The sequence below is a fragment of the Conger conger genome, chromosome 3 (assembly GCF_963514075.1).
Source record: "Conger conger chromosome 3, fConCon1.1, whole genome shotgun sequence".
NCBI classification, from domain to species: domain Eukaryota; kingdom Metazoa; phylum Chordata; class Actinopteri; order Anguilliformes; family Congridae; genus Conger; species Conger conger.
Window position 1 is genome coordinate 33,416,027 of NC_083762.1, and position 13,290 is coordinate 33,429,316.

At 42.8% G+C, this 13,290-nt stretch overlaps 1 protein-coding gene across 1 annotated transcript; it reads right to left on the reverse strand.

Moving 5' to 3' along the window:
* Nucleotides 1-1,153: 1,153 nt before the first annotated feature.
* Nucleotides 1,154-12,177, reverse strand: LOC133125088 (uncharacterized). Its single transcript, XM_061236805.1, has 8 exons — nt 11,962-12,177; nt 9,976-10,109; nt 9,557-9,686; nt 7,073-7,248; nt 6,408-6,553; nt 5,999-6,158; nt 5,296-5,408; nt 1,154-4,607 (listed from the first exon to the last, which is right to left on the reverse strand). Exons 2-8 carry the CDS (start codon nt 10,022-10,024, stop codon nt 3,510-3,512), a joined length of 1,872 nt encoding a protein of 623 aa, XP_061092789.1. The 5' UTR covers nt 10,025-10,109; nt 11,962-12,177; the 3' UTR covers nt 1,154-3,509.
* Nucleotides 12,178-13,290: the final 1,113 nt, after the last annotated feature.

Genomic DNA, 13,290 nt, shown 5'->3' on the forward strand with positions numbered 1-13,290 from the left:
CTGCCTTGTGTTTTGGATCATAATCTTGTTACATAACTCAATTACAATTCAGCTCACAGACAGCTGACTGGACATTCTCAAGGATTTTCTGGTACAGAGCAGATGTGAGATGGGAACTGATGTTTCTCTTGGTTAGCAGTGGTTTCCACCTTGCTACTCTAACTTGAATCCAATTTTGCCCAGTCTCTTTCTTATTGTGGAGTCATGAACACTGACCTTAGCTGAGGCTTGCAGTTCTTTGAATGATTTTCTCGGATCATTTGGGACCTCCTGGAGGAATTATTGCTGGGCCCATGGAGAAGTATTTGCAGGTTGGCCACTCCTGGTAGCATTTGGAAATAATGGCTTGGTGGAGTCCCAGAGCCAGGAATGGCTTTGGAGTGGCCTAGTCAAAGTCTTTACTTGAACCTAATAGAGATGCTGTGGCAGGATCTGAAATGATTGTGCTCAAAAACCTACTAATTTGTCTGAATTAAGAAGATCAGTGTGTTACAGCAATGTGAAAGACTGATATTAAATTAAAGGAAGGATGAGGTTGCCGATAAAGGTGGTAAACCACTTAAAGTTTAGGGGAGCAATTACCTTTTCACAGTGGTGATTTAGGTGTTTGATTATGAGGGGTGGCAGTAACAAAAATGACAAAGATTTAGAATGTATTAAAAAGCATTTCATAAATGACGTATCAATTAAGTTGCCTCGTTTAAATTGCATTTAGTTTGATGCAACATTTAATTAAATCGCATTTTAATCAATTCAGCTTTTAGTCATTTTTGTTACCTCCACCCCTCATATTAGATCAAATTTTTCATTAATAAAATAAATAATAAATAATAAAAAATAAAAAATAAAATAGTAATTTTAAAAAAGTGTTTGTCTTTGCTTGGGTTCCCTTTGTCTAATATTACATATTGTCTCAAGATCCGAAACCATTCATGTGACAAATATGAGATAATACAGGAAATCAGGGATTGTGGGGATTCTCTTGGCACTAGATGTATCTCAGGGATGACTGAATTTCCATTTCAGGAGAAATGAAAGAAAGAAAAAAATATTTTTGGGAGAAAAAACGAATTCCATCACACCATACCAGAAGAAACTCCAATTCTATGTCCAATGTTCTGAATTTCAGAAAAAGGTACGCAAGTGCAAGTGATTATAGTGCAAATATTTCATTTTATTCATAGAAAAATAATAATACTTTACAAATATGAATATGTTATGGAAGTGGTTATACTGAAAATCAGGAGAAAAAAAACACTAAAATCCCTGGCTTACTGTTGTTTTGACAAGTTAAGAACACATTTTCTGTAATAACAGTCAACAAATGAATATGTGTTATGGGAAATGTTATTAAGACCACTGATGTCAACAGTGTTTTAAGACTGACTGGTAACAATACTACAAGACAAACAACAATACTTGATACGTTGCTGCATTTAGCTTAGCACGAGAGTGCCACTTAACAATATAAACTGCACAGACCATGTGCACCCAATTCCAATGTCTTTTTGCAATAGTTTCCCCATTTTCAAAAATTGCCTGACAGGATGACAAGGATAAATGTGATCAAATATGAAAATTGTTTTTGACATTCTAATCCCTCCGATTAGATCAGGTTTTGGAGATCAAATGCGACCTTTAATCAAGCGTAAATATGTTAGCATTTTTCAAGGCAAACTCAGGATGGTTTTTATGCCAACAATTGGTATATTGTTGATTGCTCAAGATCAGTATGATTCTGGACTGAAAAATAGCATTACCTGGATCATATTAAAGATTAAAGATTAAGTGTCAGATTAAAAGTTTAGAAAAACTGGGCACTGTTGAACAGTCCAGAATCCAGACCACGCTGGAATCCCAGTTAGGGGAATATTCTCTACATTCACATAAAAAAATTAATCAGAGATAAATGACTCAATGTGTCTCATCATGAACTTTGTTCTAATATTTTAAGACTTATCTGAACATTAAATTAAATTCAAAATAGTTGGTCTCAACCCAATATACTGTAATTTCCAGCTATGCAACATCACCTAGACTGTGTCAGAAATTAGGTAATACTGCACAGGAGGACTGTGCTTGTTAAAACCATAGACCAGGGTGGGCAAGGCAGGCCATACCTGTTTCTAGATTTCAGACCAACTTCTGGTCTTATTTACTTTATTAGCCCAATCATTTACATGATCTGTAATTTATAGCCACATTCCATGATAAACAGCAGCTGATAAATCTTCTTGTCTTGTCGCATTATATTGTGGTCTTATTTACGAGTGTATCGGTCAAAGCTCATAAAAAAAAAAAACAATAGTGAACGATAAATGCAATTAGACCAATGTGGGATTTATATCAAAGAAAAACTGGACAGCATACGATCCACATAAGCTGTTAATCGGCTATTGAGTCGGCTGACCATGCACGTATCATATGTGAAAGCCCAGAAATTAACAATATGCCATAGGCTGGGCTGCAACTCGCACCTTAGGCCTGTGTTGAGCAGGCGGTTGGCGAAAGGTTGAAATGTACGGCCCGGAAAACAGGGCATTACGGCGAGATTAGTCTCCTCTCTGTGCTTTAAAAGACGACTGTGCCCGTGCGTATGCATGGGTCTACCCCGTAATTTATTAAACACCTCCATTTCAATTGGCTACCACAGTACTCAGTAATAGCTGGCACAGCCCTAGATGCATGCAGTAAAACTACTCTTTCATGTTGTTTGGTTTAGCCTACTGATGGGGCCCAGGTACAATTTCTTGCAAGAAACATCAGTGCAAAGTTTTGGCCTGGTCCAAACCCCCCCCCCCCCCCCCATTATTTTTATTTTATTTGTTGACCACCAGTCGCAAAGCTCGTCTGTACGCGCTGAAATTAGAAGAACAGTGCAGATTCGGTGCTGAGAAAATGACAGCTTTAAAACATCGTCGGAGGTATGGGACTTGTACAAGGTGGCCAGGGAGTGGGTCCTGATCGCGTCTCACTCGCTTACGCCTAGCAACGACCTGAAGCAGCCTCGCACACACAAAGCTCTGATTCGCGGAACTTCAAAACTTGTCTGAGACAGCTACACCTGCCATTATAGGGCGAGGAGCAATAGAAGAGGCCTGCTTACAATGGAAAGGATACACGAGTCACAGCAGATGAATCGCTGAACACAGCACTATAGTGTAGGGGAAATTTCCTAGACACGACAGTAGCATTGGTAGTTTTAGCACGATAGGACACTTTTTTAATGACATGACCCCACTTTTAAGCAATGGCAATTCATGGACCCCAACTACGGCATTTCCACTATAGGTCATTTTGCAAAGCAATGGCTGTTTAGCAGACAATGTCAGTAATCATAGCAATTTTTTGCAATCATTTTCAAGGCTAAATTGGCTCATACATTTTTTTTTTTCTTGGTTTGATGCTTCATGTGAAATTGTCAATGTGAAAAAGCATCCCCTTTTAACACTGAACTTGAACTTTGAGCACACGCATAGGCACAGCTTGAGGGTTGTGAGGTTTCCTAATTAGGACGTAATTAGGAAGTTCCTCATGTAACCTGAGAACTCTTCTTCATCATCATCATCATCATCATCTTCTTCGTCATCATCTTCCTCATCCTCCTGTGAGTAGATGGTACAGGCTTGTGTGTGGGAGGGTTCTGTGACTGCAGCAGATATGGGGAGGACAGGGGGAGATACAGAGGATACCCCAAGAAGGAAAGGCCTGCGTTCGTACCCGTGGTCTGTTTGTACACAAGGCCTATTGTGGTCCTCTTCCTCCTCGTCCTCTTCCTCCTCCTCGTGCCCGGCCAGCATCACAGACAGCAGGTTCACATTTAGGCCACTTCCGTCCTCGTCTGCCTGAACGCCGCCTTCCACCGAAGCAGGACGCACTTCGGTGGCGGTCAAAGACAGAGGCCACGGTTCATTTTTGGCCACTGACAGAGACAGTGGTCCTTCTCCGGCCAAAGACAATGGTCCTTCTCTGGCCAAAGACAGTGGTCCTTCTCTGGCCAAAGACAGTGGTCCTTCTCTGGCCAAAGACAGTGGTCCTTCTCCGGCCAAAGGCAAAGACAGTGGTCCTTCTCCGGTCAAAGGCAAAGACAGGGGTCCTTCTCCGGTCAAAGGCAAAGACAGGGGTCCTTCTCCGGTCAAAGGCAAAGACAGTGGTCCTTCTCCGGACAAAGACAGTGGTCCTTCTCTGGCCAAAGACAGTGGTCCTTCTCTGGCCAAAGACAGTGGTCCTTCTCTGGCCAAAGACGAAGACAGCGGCCCATCGTCACCCACACACCCAGATGAGTCCTGGCTGTCTGTCCCGGTCTGAGAGACGTCGCGGCGGGATTCTGATGGCAGGACATAACCAGCCGCTGGCGGAGGGTTGTCAGAGGAGGTGCCACCTGAGCAAGATATGTGATTGGCCATCCCTGGTCTCCTCTCATACCCTGCGTCTCCGGTAGGCTCGGCCTCTCCGTCCTCCTCACAGATGCTGTTCCTGCTGCTCCCCTGCTCCTGGCCTCCAGTCGTAGGAGGTGCCGTGGTCCAGGCCTCCACGTGCACCAGGGAATACGCCTCTTCTTCATAATTCAAAAAAAGCGCCTGCACATCCTGAGACTTCAATAAAATCTGCGGAGGAAAAGGAAGCGAGTTTGCTTCAAAGCTATCAGGGAATATCAGGGAATCTCACAGGGAACTGAACACAATCAAGAAATTAATAGCAAGTATAAAATACATGCACATCACGGCTCCCTCACCCTCCACTAGCTACAGATAAAACACAAACCCTGTGTCCTAGCTTCTAGTGCAACAGGGGGAACAGCACTCTAACCTCTTGCAGAGGCAACCAGTTGTTGGCAAAAATGTGCTGGTACTTCATGGAATTCATTATGCCACATCTCAACAAGAGCCCCTGGACTACTGGCCTCAAAACAGCCACGAACATCAATGATCCACCACCATATTTGATGGTAGATGTGACATGCTTTTCTTGTATGCAACTCTCTATGGACAGCAAACAAATCGACGGTTTACATGACCAAAATGTCCCATTTTGTTCTCATCTGACCCTAGCAACTGGCTTGAATTATACTGCCTGTGCAGACCCCATACAGACCCTGACAGAGCGGGCTTCCACCTACTATAGAAAAGTTGCAAACAGCCAATAATAATGTTTCTCAGATCGATACAGTACTATAATTCACCAAACCCAACAATTTGGCATTTTACATTCAATTACTTTAGAATCATTTAAAAATTCAGCAACATGAACACAATATGTGCAGCATGGGCGGTCAAGGGTTATGTTGCACTGTACCAGAATTTCTGGGAAGGTGCTTCTTTTGCAGATGCATTCAGTGTAGCCAAGGTAGAACATCACTGCAAGAAAGGTAATCAGTAGCACACTCAGTGCTAACGAAATCTCCCTGTCTGTGGGAATAAGAGAGACACACACTCAGTGATCTGAGGCCAATAGGTGTAAAGCAAGGTGAAGGCAAAAAGGGTTCAGTTTTCAGTTTCAGTGTGTGGGATGGAGTCGTGTGTGTGTGTGCGTGTGCCTGTGTATGTATGTATGTGTGTGTGTGTGTGTGTGTGTCTGTGCGTATGTGCATGTGTGTGTGTGCATATGAGTGTGGTGTGAGTGTCAGCCAAAACAAAACAAAAAACTTATTTTATTTTAAATTGAATTCCAAAATTCCAAACTTCAACCCAATTCTCAGGATGATCCCAATTATTCTGTTTAAAAGTGGTAGTCCAAACCTTTTGACAATACGATTAACAGGAGTATACTTAAACCGACTCCTTTCTTTGGATGAAATACATATTCTTTCTGCGCATTTTCGTTCGGCATTGTGTTTTCGACCCAGCTGGTGAAATAGTGAGATATCACTTAGTTTTTTTTCTCGTTTTTTTTATTTATTTTTTTACTATGTATATTTTTTGAGAGACAGAGAGCGAGAGATTGTTTGTACCAAAATGAAAAAGATATACACCTGAGTCTCATGTGCTGCAAGTCATACCTGGAGAATACAAAACCGTGGGTTCGGCACACTGCGGCTGGCTGCTGGCTGACTTCCTGTCTGCCTTTCTGCCGGCAATTGTTGCTGTGACACAGTACTTCCTGCCTGGCTCCACATGCTTGATCTTCTCACCACCCAGGCCTTTGGTGGACAAAGGGTACTAGTACAGGGAAGAAACACAGAGCGCAATTATTACATCTATCAAATTCATCAGTCCAATCAATCAAATCATCCCTGCTCTGTACAGGTCCATCTACAATAATGCACACTTCATAAAATATGTTTCCATAGTGGGGAAAAAAATAGTCTTCCCCCAGATAAAAAACAATGATTGGTTAACATCAGGGTGAATACGACAGCGTCACCCATTTTAGCTTTCATGAAGCCGTACTCTCCCATTGTCCCTGACCTGTGCTCCGTCCTTGCTGTTGCTGACCATTAGCGTGTAGAGTAGTGAGCTGTAGACCTGCTGCAGCCGACCGGATGGTGGTCTCAGGCCCACGCACAGGGCTTGCCCACAGAAACTGACGTTCAGCAAGGGAGGGTCCAGAATGGCTACGGCATTCAGGAAGGGACAAAATGTATTCAATTATATCTCATAATTACTTTTAAAAAAAGAATATGCATGGTAGTTAGGAGGGATCAACGATAAGCCAATAATATCTTTAAACAAATACTGCAGATGCTGTACATGGAAATATCATGCTCAAAAGGGTAGCCGATTCACTGTCATCGAAATCTGTTTTACTTCTTTGCTTTCAGCCCCTAAGTGTCTTGCCCGGAGGCAGAGGACTCCCGTTTTATGATAAGTCATAAGCACACACCTTACAATTGTTCCCTCTCTTTAACAGCTAAAGGAGAGAGCGAATACTCAGCAATAAATCCTAAAGATCTTTTTATTACAGGTCCCAGAGACATACAAGTGTCTGAGTATCAGCACTTCCATACTAATAAGAACACTTTCACATTTCTGTTTTGAGATGGAGCGGGGTTGGGGGTTCTCCTTTTCCCTTTCTCCCACATTCCCAAAGTCTCTACATTCCCAGAGTATCTATCCCATCCGCATGAACTCACTTTCATCCATGGGTCTGAAGGCCCCCAGCATGCCTTGGGTGGAGCTCTGGATTCCCAGGTTGGCCGTAACATTGGTGAAATATTGGTCCCTGGGATCGGGCATTACATCAGTCAGGTTACATTCCAGTGGGGAGACCACCTCTTCGCACCCGGGTACATGCAGCGAGGTATCACTCCTGTGAACAGACAGCATATACTAGGCCTGGTAGGTGTTGTTGTTTTTTTTCCTTATTATTAAAAGTGCAGCCTGTAGCCTAGTGGCTAAAGTACACGACCGAGACCTGGAAGGTTGTTGCTTCAAGCCCTGGTCCAAGCCGCATTAAGATCTGCACAGCTGAGCAAGGCCCTAAACCGTGCATTGTTCCAGGGGGGATTGTCCCTTGTTTAGTCTAAACAACTGTAAGTCGCATCAGTAAATAACAATAACAAATATTCTTTTTATTATTATAAATTTGGCATCTCCAATTCACAAACTATGTACAAGCAAGCGTGACCCTGCTGCCGACTCAAAAGGAAAGACAGTCCGTCGTCCTCCTCGGAAACACCCACCTGTCCTCGACTGCTTCTTTTCACACCTCAGTTGGCAGCCAGGAGCGTGCAGCCCGAGGGCGGGGGAATACCGTTCGAGCTCAGAGCTCAGAGAGCAGCGAGCCGCCAGCAGGAGTCGCCCCAGCAACGCGCAAACTCTCCCTCGGGACAGCCTCCCTTACTCAGAGCAGCGTGAGCCGATTACGTGGGCTGCTGGCAAGGCGGCTTTGTTACGGATGGACTCCCTCCTCGTTCTAGGGTTGGCCGATATCCAATTTTTGAAACCGTTAAAAAGTCCAAGAATTTGACCACGATACACAGTTTCACCGTTTAAAAACTAACATGGCGGGAGGACAGGGTTATTTCACTGAAATGCAGTTTGAGGCTGCTATACGGTCTCCCGACAGAAGGTGGACAGATTCCTCTGTGATAATACCAAATGCCATTCGTAATATTATATAGTAAGCAATATTAGGCCGACAACAATGTTGTTCCGTTCAAAGCCGCAAAATATGTGGTTTCGAGACTATTGCGTTCACTCAACCCTGCAGCCCTGGAAGCCATTTTAGCCGCTTTTTAACAGACATTAAAAAATGTTTTTCCCCTCCACTGCCTTTGCTCACTTTATCTGAGATGACCGTTTCTGGTATTTTATTTTATCTTTTAACTGTAGAGTATAGTCTCTTTCTCCAAATACTGGGCTTTGGCACATAGACCTCTTGCCATGATAGGGCTAGCTAATGACATTTGATCTCTGTTCTGGATGAGAGTCTGCAAAATGATTGTAAATAATATAACCCTAAAGAGTGTTTGTTGAACCCTAAACAGTGATTGCAATGCACAAGGTAGTAGATTAAATAACCATTCAGTAGCCATAATTACCCAGAATGTTGAATTAAATACAACAAAATACAACAAGAACACGATGGCTTATATGCAAATATTTCAGTTTCGAGTCAGTTTCTTGGAACAGGTTGGTTTATTTTCTGGATTATGACCGGTTTTCTACAGCTAGTTTCAGTTTTCATTCACAAAAACTACACGTGAATATTTAGAGTCAACACCCTTAGGCACAAGGGCAGGAAGCACCAAATGCTTGAGCCTACCACCTCATCAGTTACACACCTAGCTCACAATGCATGCGAGGGTGTTTAATGGGCGTGCCTGTCGCAGCAACTAAATGCATAAAAGCATGGTCAAGAGGTTCAGCTGTTTTTCAGACCAAATGTAAAAATGGGGAAGAAATGGGGAATCTCAGAAACTGCTGTACTCCTGGGATTTTCATGCACAACAGTCTCTGGAGTTTGCAGAGAATGGTGTGAAAAACAAAAAAACATCCAGTGAACAGCAGTTCTGCAGGCAATGAGTTCTGGTAATGAGTGAGGTCAAGGGAGAAGGGCCAGACTGTTGTGAAGCTGACAGGAAGGTGACAGCAATGCAAATAACCACGCATTACAGCAGTGGTATGCAGAAGAGCATCTCTCAACACACAACATGTCACACCTCTAAGTGGATAGGCTACAGCAACAGAAGACTTATGTAAAATAAATACCTAATAAAGTGCCCACAGAGTGTATGTCCATTCCTTTGTTGCCTGTAATGAACTCATTATGTGTTTTATGTTGTCCGCTGTGCTTGTAGTGGTGTTGTAACTTAGGAATGTATGCGGTTCTGTGGCTATTGGAACACAGGTGACCTTTCTGGTTGTATCAACACCATGTTTGTACCTGTTTGGGGATCAGCACAGAGACCCTCCAGCCTACACCTCCACTCTGTAGCTGTACAGAGATCAGTTGGACAAACCCCAGAGAGTACACCTCCACTCTAGTTGTACTGAGATCAGTGTTCATATCATAGAGGCTACATATCAACTCTATAGCTGTTCTGAGATCAGTGGTTCACACCATAGAGAGTACAACTCCACTCTATAGCTGTACTGAGATCAGTGGTACACACCCCAGAGAGTACACCTCCACTCCGTAGCTCAGTCCATCGGGTGACCCAGGGCCCGGCTCCCATGTCAGGAGGTGGATGTAGTTCCGTGAGGAGATGGAAAGGTTCACAGGAGTGGGAATCACGCACAAACCTAAAGGAAGGAATGGCAATAAGGCAGTGCTCATAGATAAAATACATCATCCTGAGGCAAGAACAAGCCCACGTCAACAGCTTCACAAATCATCAAAAAACCATGTGTAAATCCAAATAATCACAGATCAGTGCTGTTTGAATGAACAGAACTTCATTTTTCATTTAACCAAATTTTTTTCCCCTTTTTATTTGCACAAAAAAAGGAAAGTAAAACATACAATTTCAGGGACAATGCAGGAGATACATAAATTTAAACACAATTTGGTGGGTTTACTGAAGCTACTCACCCGAAGAGGCCAGCGTCAGAAGAGTGAGGGTCCATATTACAGAAGACATGACATCATCCCGAGTCACCTCCTGGGATGTTCACTGCCATCACACACTCACACGCACATACACAGCTTTTCCTCACGCGCAGCACCTACAGGGAAACAAACACATTTTCACAGTCTTAAAAAATGCACGATACACACCAGGAAAACATGAAGAAGTAGTCATGTTCCGGATGATTAGCGGGCCAGTGTGAAACTGGGTGGAGGGTAAGAGCCAAGGTTTTACATTCATTTCTAAGGTCTGAACCCTGAGACGTAGGCGTCACGGATGATGCAGTGGGTAGCACTGCCGCCTCACAGCAAGGAGGTTCTGGGTTCGAATCCCCGTCGGCCGGGACCTCTCTGTGCGGAGTTTGCATGTTCTCCCCGTGTCTGCGTGGGTTTCCTCCGGGTACTCCGGTTTCCTCCCACAGTCCAAAGACATACAGGTTAGGCTGATTGGAGAGTCTAAATTGCCCATAGGTATGAGTGTGTGAGTGAATGGTGTGTGTGCCCTGCGATGGACTGGCGACCTGTCCAGGGTGTATTCCTGCCTTTCGCCCAATGTATGCTGGGATAGGCTCCAGCCCCCCTGCGACCCTGTTCAGGATAAGCGGGTTAAGATAATGGATGGATGGATGGATGAACCCTGAGACCAGATGTAAAAGTAGCCCAGACCATTACGTAGTAGTGTTGAAATATAGTCTACTTCCCTCCAACGCGGTTCTATAAAATTATAAAATCTTTTATTGCGGTTCTATAAAAGAAGTGAAATTACTGAACATGCGTCACAGATTGTTAATCTGGGCAAGCCCTGGCTTTCTTTTCTCCCAGGTAATTAGTGCTACTGATTGGCCAGACTGTCAGTCCAGTTGTATTGGCCCTGGAGGGTTGTAGGTTCCTGATCCCTGCAATATAGCTTTAAAGGCTGTTGACAGAGAGCAATCAAAATTGGCAGATAATATTTTTTGATGACTTTGGCTTTTAAATCCCATGTCATATAACTCTGCCCTCACTCCTTTTGCTCTGTAACAATTAACAATTACCAATTAATGTCAGACTTTCTTTCACCGGGCAATGCTGCTTCATGTGGGTATTGGTTTTACTTATAACAATTAAAACAATTGATGTGATGGGCTACACAGTATAGCAACATTGCAAGGGGTTAGTGATATAAAACCGTGTAATGCTGCTTCAGATAAGTAATGATATCTCAGCACTGACTGATATATCCAAGAGATGGTGTTGACATTAAATTATAACCTAACTTTGGTGAAAATTGCACCCATAGGTTTTATTATAATATAATTATTACAATCACTCATAACTCATAACACATTATATAACTCATAATATATAATGTGCAAAATTATATAAATTGCTAACTTCTAAAGAGTCTTCTTTTCCAACAAACTACATTTAGCTTACATTAAGATTGTTAAGTCCCATTTTCATTCTGAGTTTTATCGTCATATAAAGTATACAAATGTATAATTCACATAGTCTCCATTCAAAACACATATTTCTGTCGACGGTATTTTCTCGCTCACTATGACAAATATATGGCAACTTGTTTGGGAAAGGATTTCATATAGGCTATTAGCTAAAAGTTTTCGAAACAAATCAATCAATGCGTCGCTCTGGGGGAGGGGATTGTTCAGAAGAAAGGGTACGGAGAAAGACAATTTGTGAATATTACGACAATGTAACTCTACTTTCGAAATCACACAATGCAATGATCACATGGTGATTAGGTGCAAGTATCCCCGTGTAACATAGGATATGCCGAATAGCGACTTCTCCGGTATACCTTACACAGACAGTGTGCCATCGTTCACTCACATTTTAGATAAATAAAATAGTTTTATGTCGAGCAAAAACGCGTCAACCTACTTCGTTTACACGCACAGTACAATAGGCCTAAATCGTTACAGGAAATCGGTAATTAGCAATATTCCTTACCAGCTAAAGGTCTTGCAAACTCACTGAATGTAGACACCGGTAATACGGCGGCTGTTACTACAGCCATACACACAGTGAACCAAATAACGGGTATGTATCACTGAACTGTATAATAAAAGTGCTATATTACAGTTCAATCGTAGGCTGTGTATTAAAGAAACAAACAGGAAACAGAATTGTCACAGAACAACGCCTCGCATTCGAGAATTTCGAGCTGGCCCCTTCCAGAGAGGAAGAGGCGGAGCAAGAGGTCGCTCTTCGCTATGTCGCTCACAGAACGAATAAAGTTTTACCAAAACGGAAAAGACGAAATAGGAAATATTCCAATTTCCCCAAGATAATGCATGGTAAGGTTGTTAGGGCCCACTAAAATTACGCACACCCCTTACTTTGATATACCAACGAAAATCAAGTTTTAATCAGACGAGCGCCGGTCAGATGCGAGCCACTGAATAACGTGATGTAAGGTACTTTCCACTGGAAGGCAGCAGCTTGTGGAACTAGACCAAGAACACTGATCGCCACTAGTTCAGAAAGCTAGTTAGCTTAGTAACAATGTAATTGTACATGGATACAAGTTATGTCTACGCAAGCTTCCAAAAGGCCGTCTGTAGACTCCAAAAGGACTCTTGGTAACCAAATGATATTTCGGGTATTTAGAGCTGCAAAACACTTATATTGTATGCTATATGCTCGCGGAAAAAGTAAATTGAAATTGAACAAGAAATTGTCATTCCCCCTGCCTGTCCCCCCCTACCCCTGGGTATGGCGGTGTTGAAAACTGTAAACCCCTTAATTTGGTAGTTTAATAAATCCATTCGGCCATCTTAAGGGGATAAATTGCAATCATATTAAATGCATCAAATTAAATTAAATGAATAGTGTTATATATAATTTAATCATTGCATTTGATAACCTTGACATTTGTTTGTTCACTAGCAGTTTAATCAACTTGCGCTGCAAATCTTATCGCCACCACTTTTGTGAGTTGACAGTTCATTTCTGCTTTCACTACTATGGTTTTCAATTCGATGTGGCTTTCAAAATTACCTGTATGAATTCAGGGGCAGTTTTACATTACCATCGTGTGTCAATCAATGTGGCCCCTCCCACTGACGTAGCCCAAGTCTACGACCTCAACAGGCCTGGAAGACTGGAAGTCACATGTTTGCATAGCTTTCTGCACTGACTATGTAGTGCACCACTGGTTCAAATCAGCAAACGGGTGTGGCACAAACTCTATGCCCTGTGTAAATACGGTCTCTGTGGACTGCATTAAAATTGTTGCCCAGAGTAAGCTTGTTAGGTTGAGGCCCCACCACCTTGGAG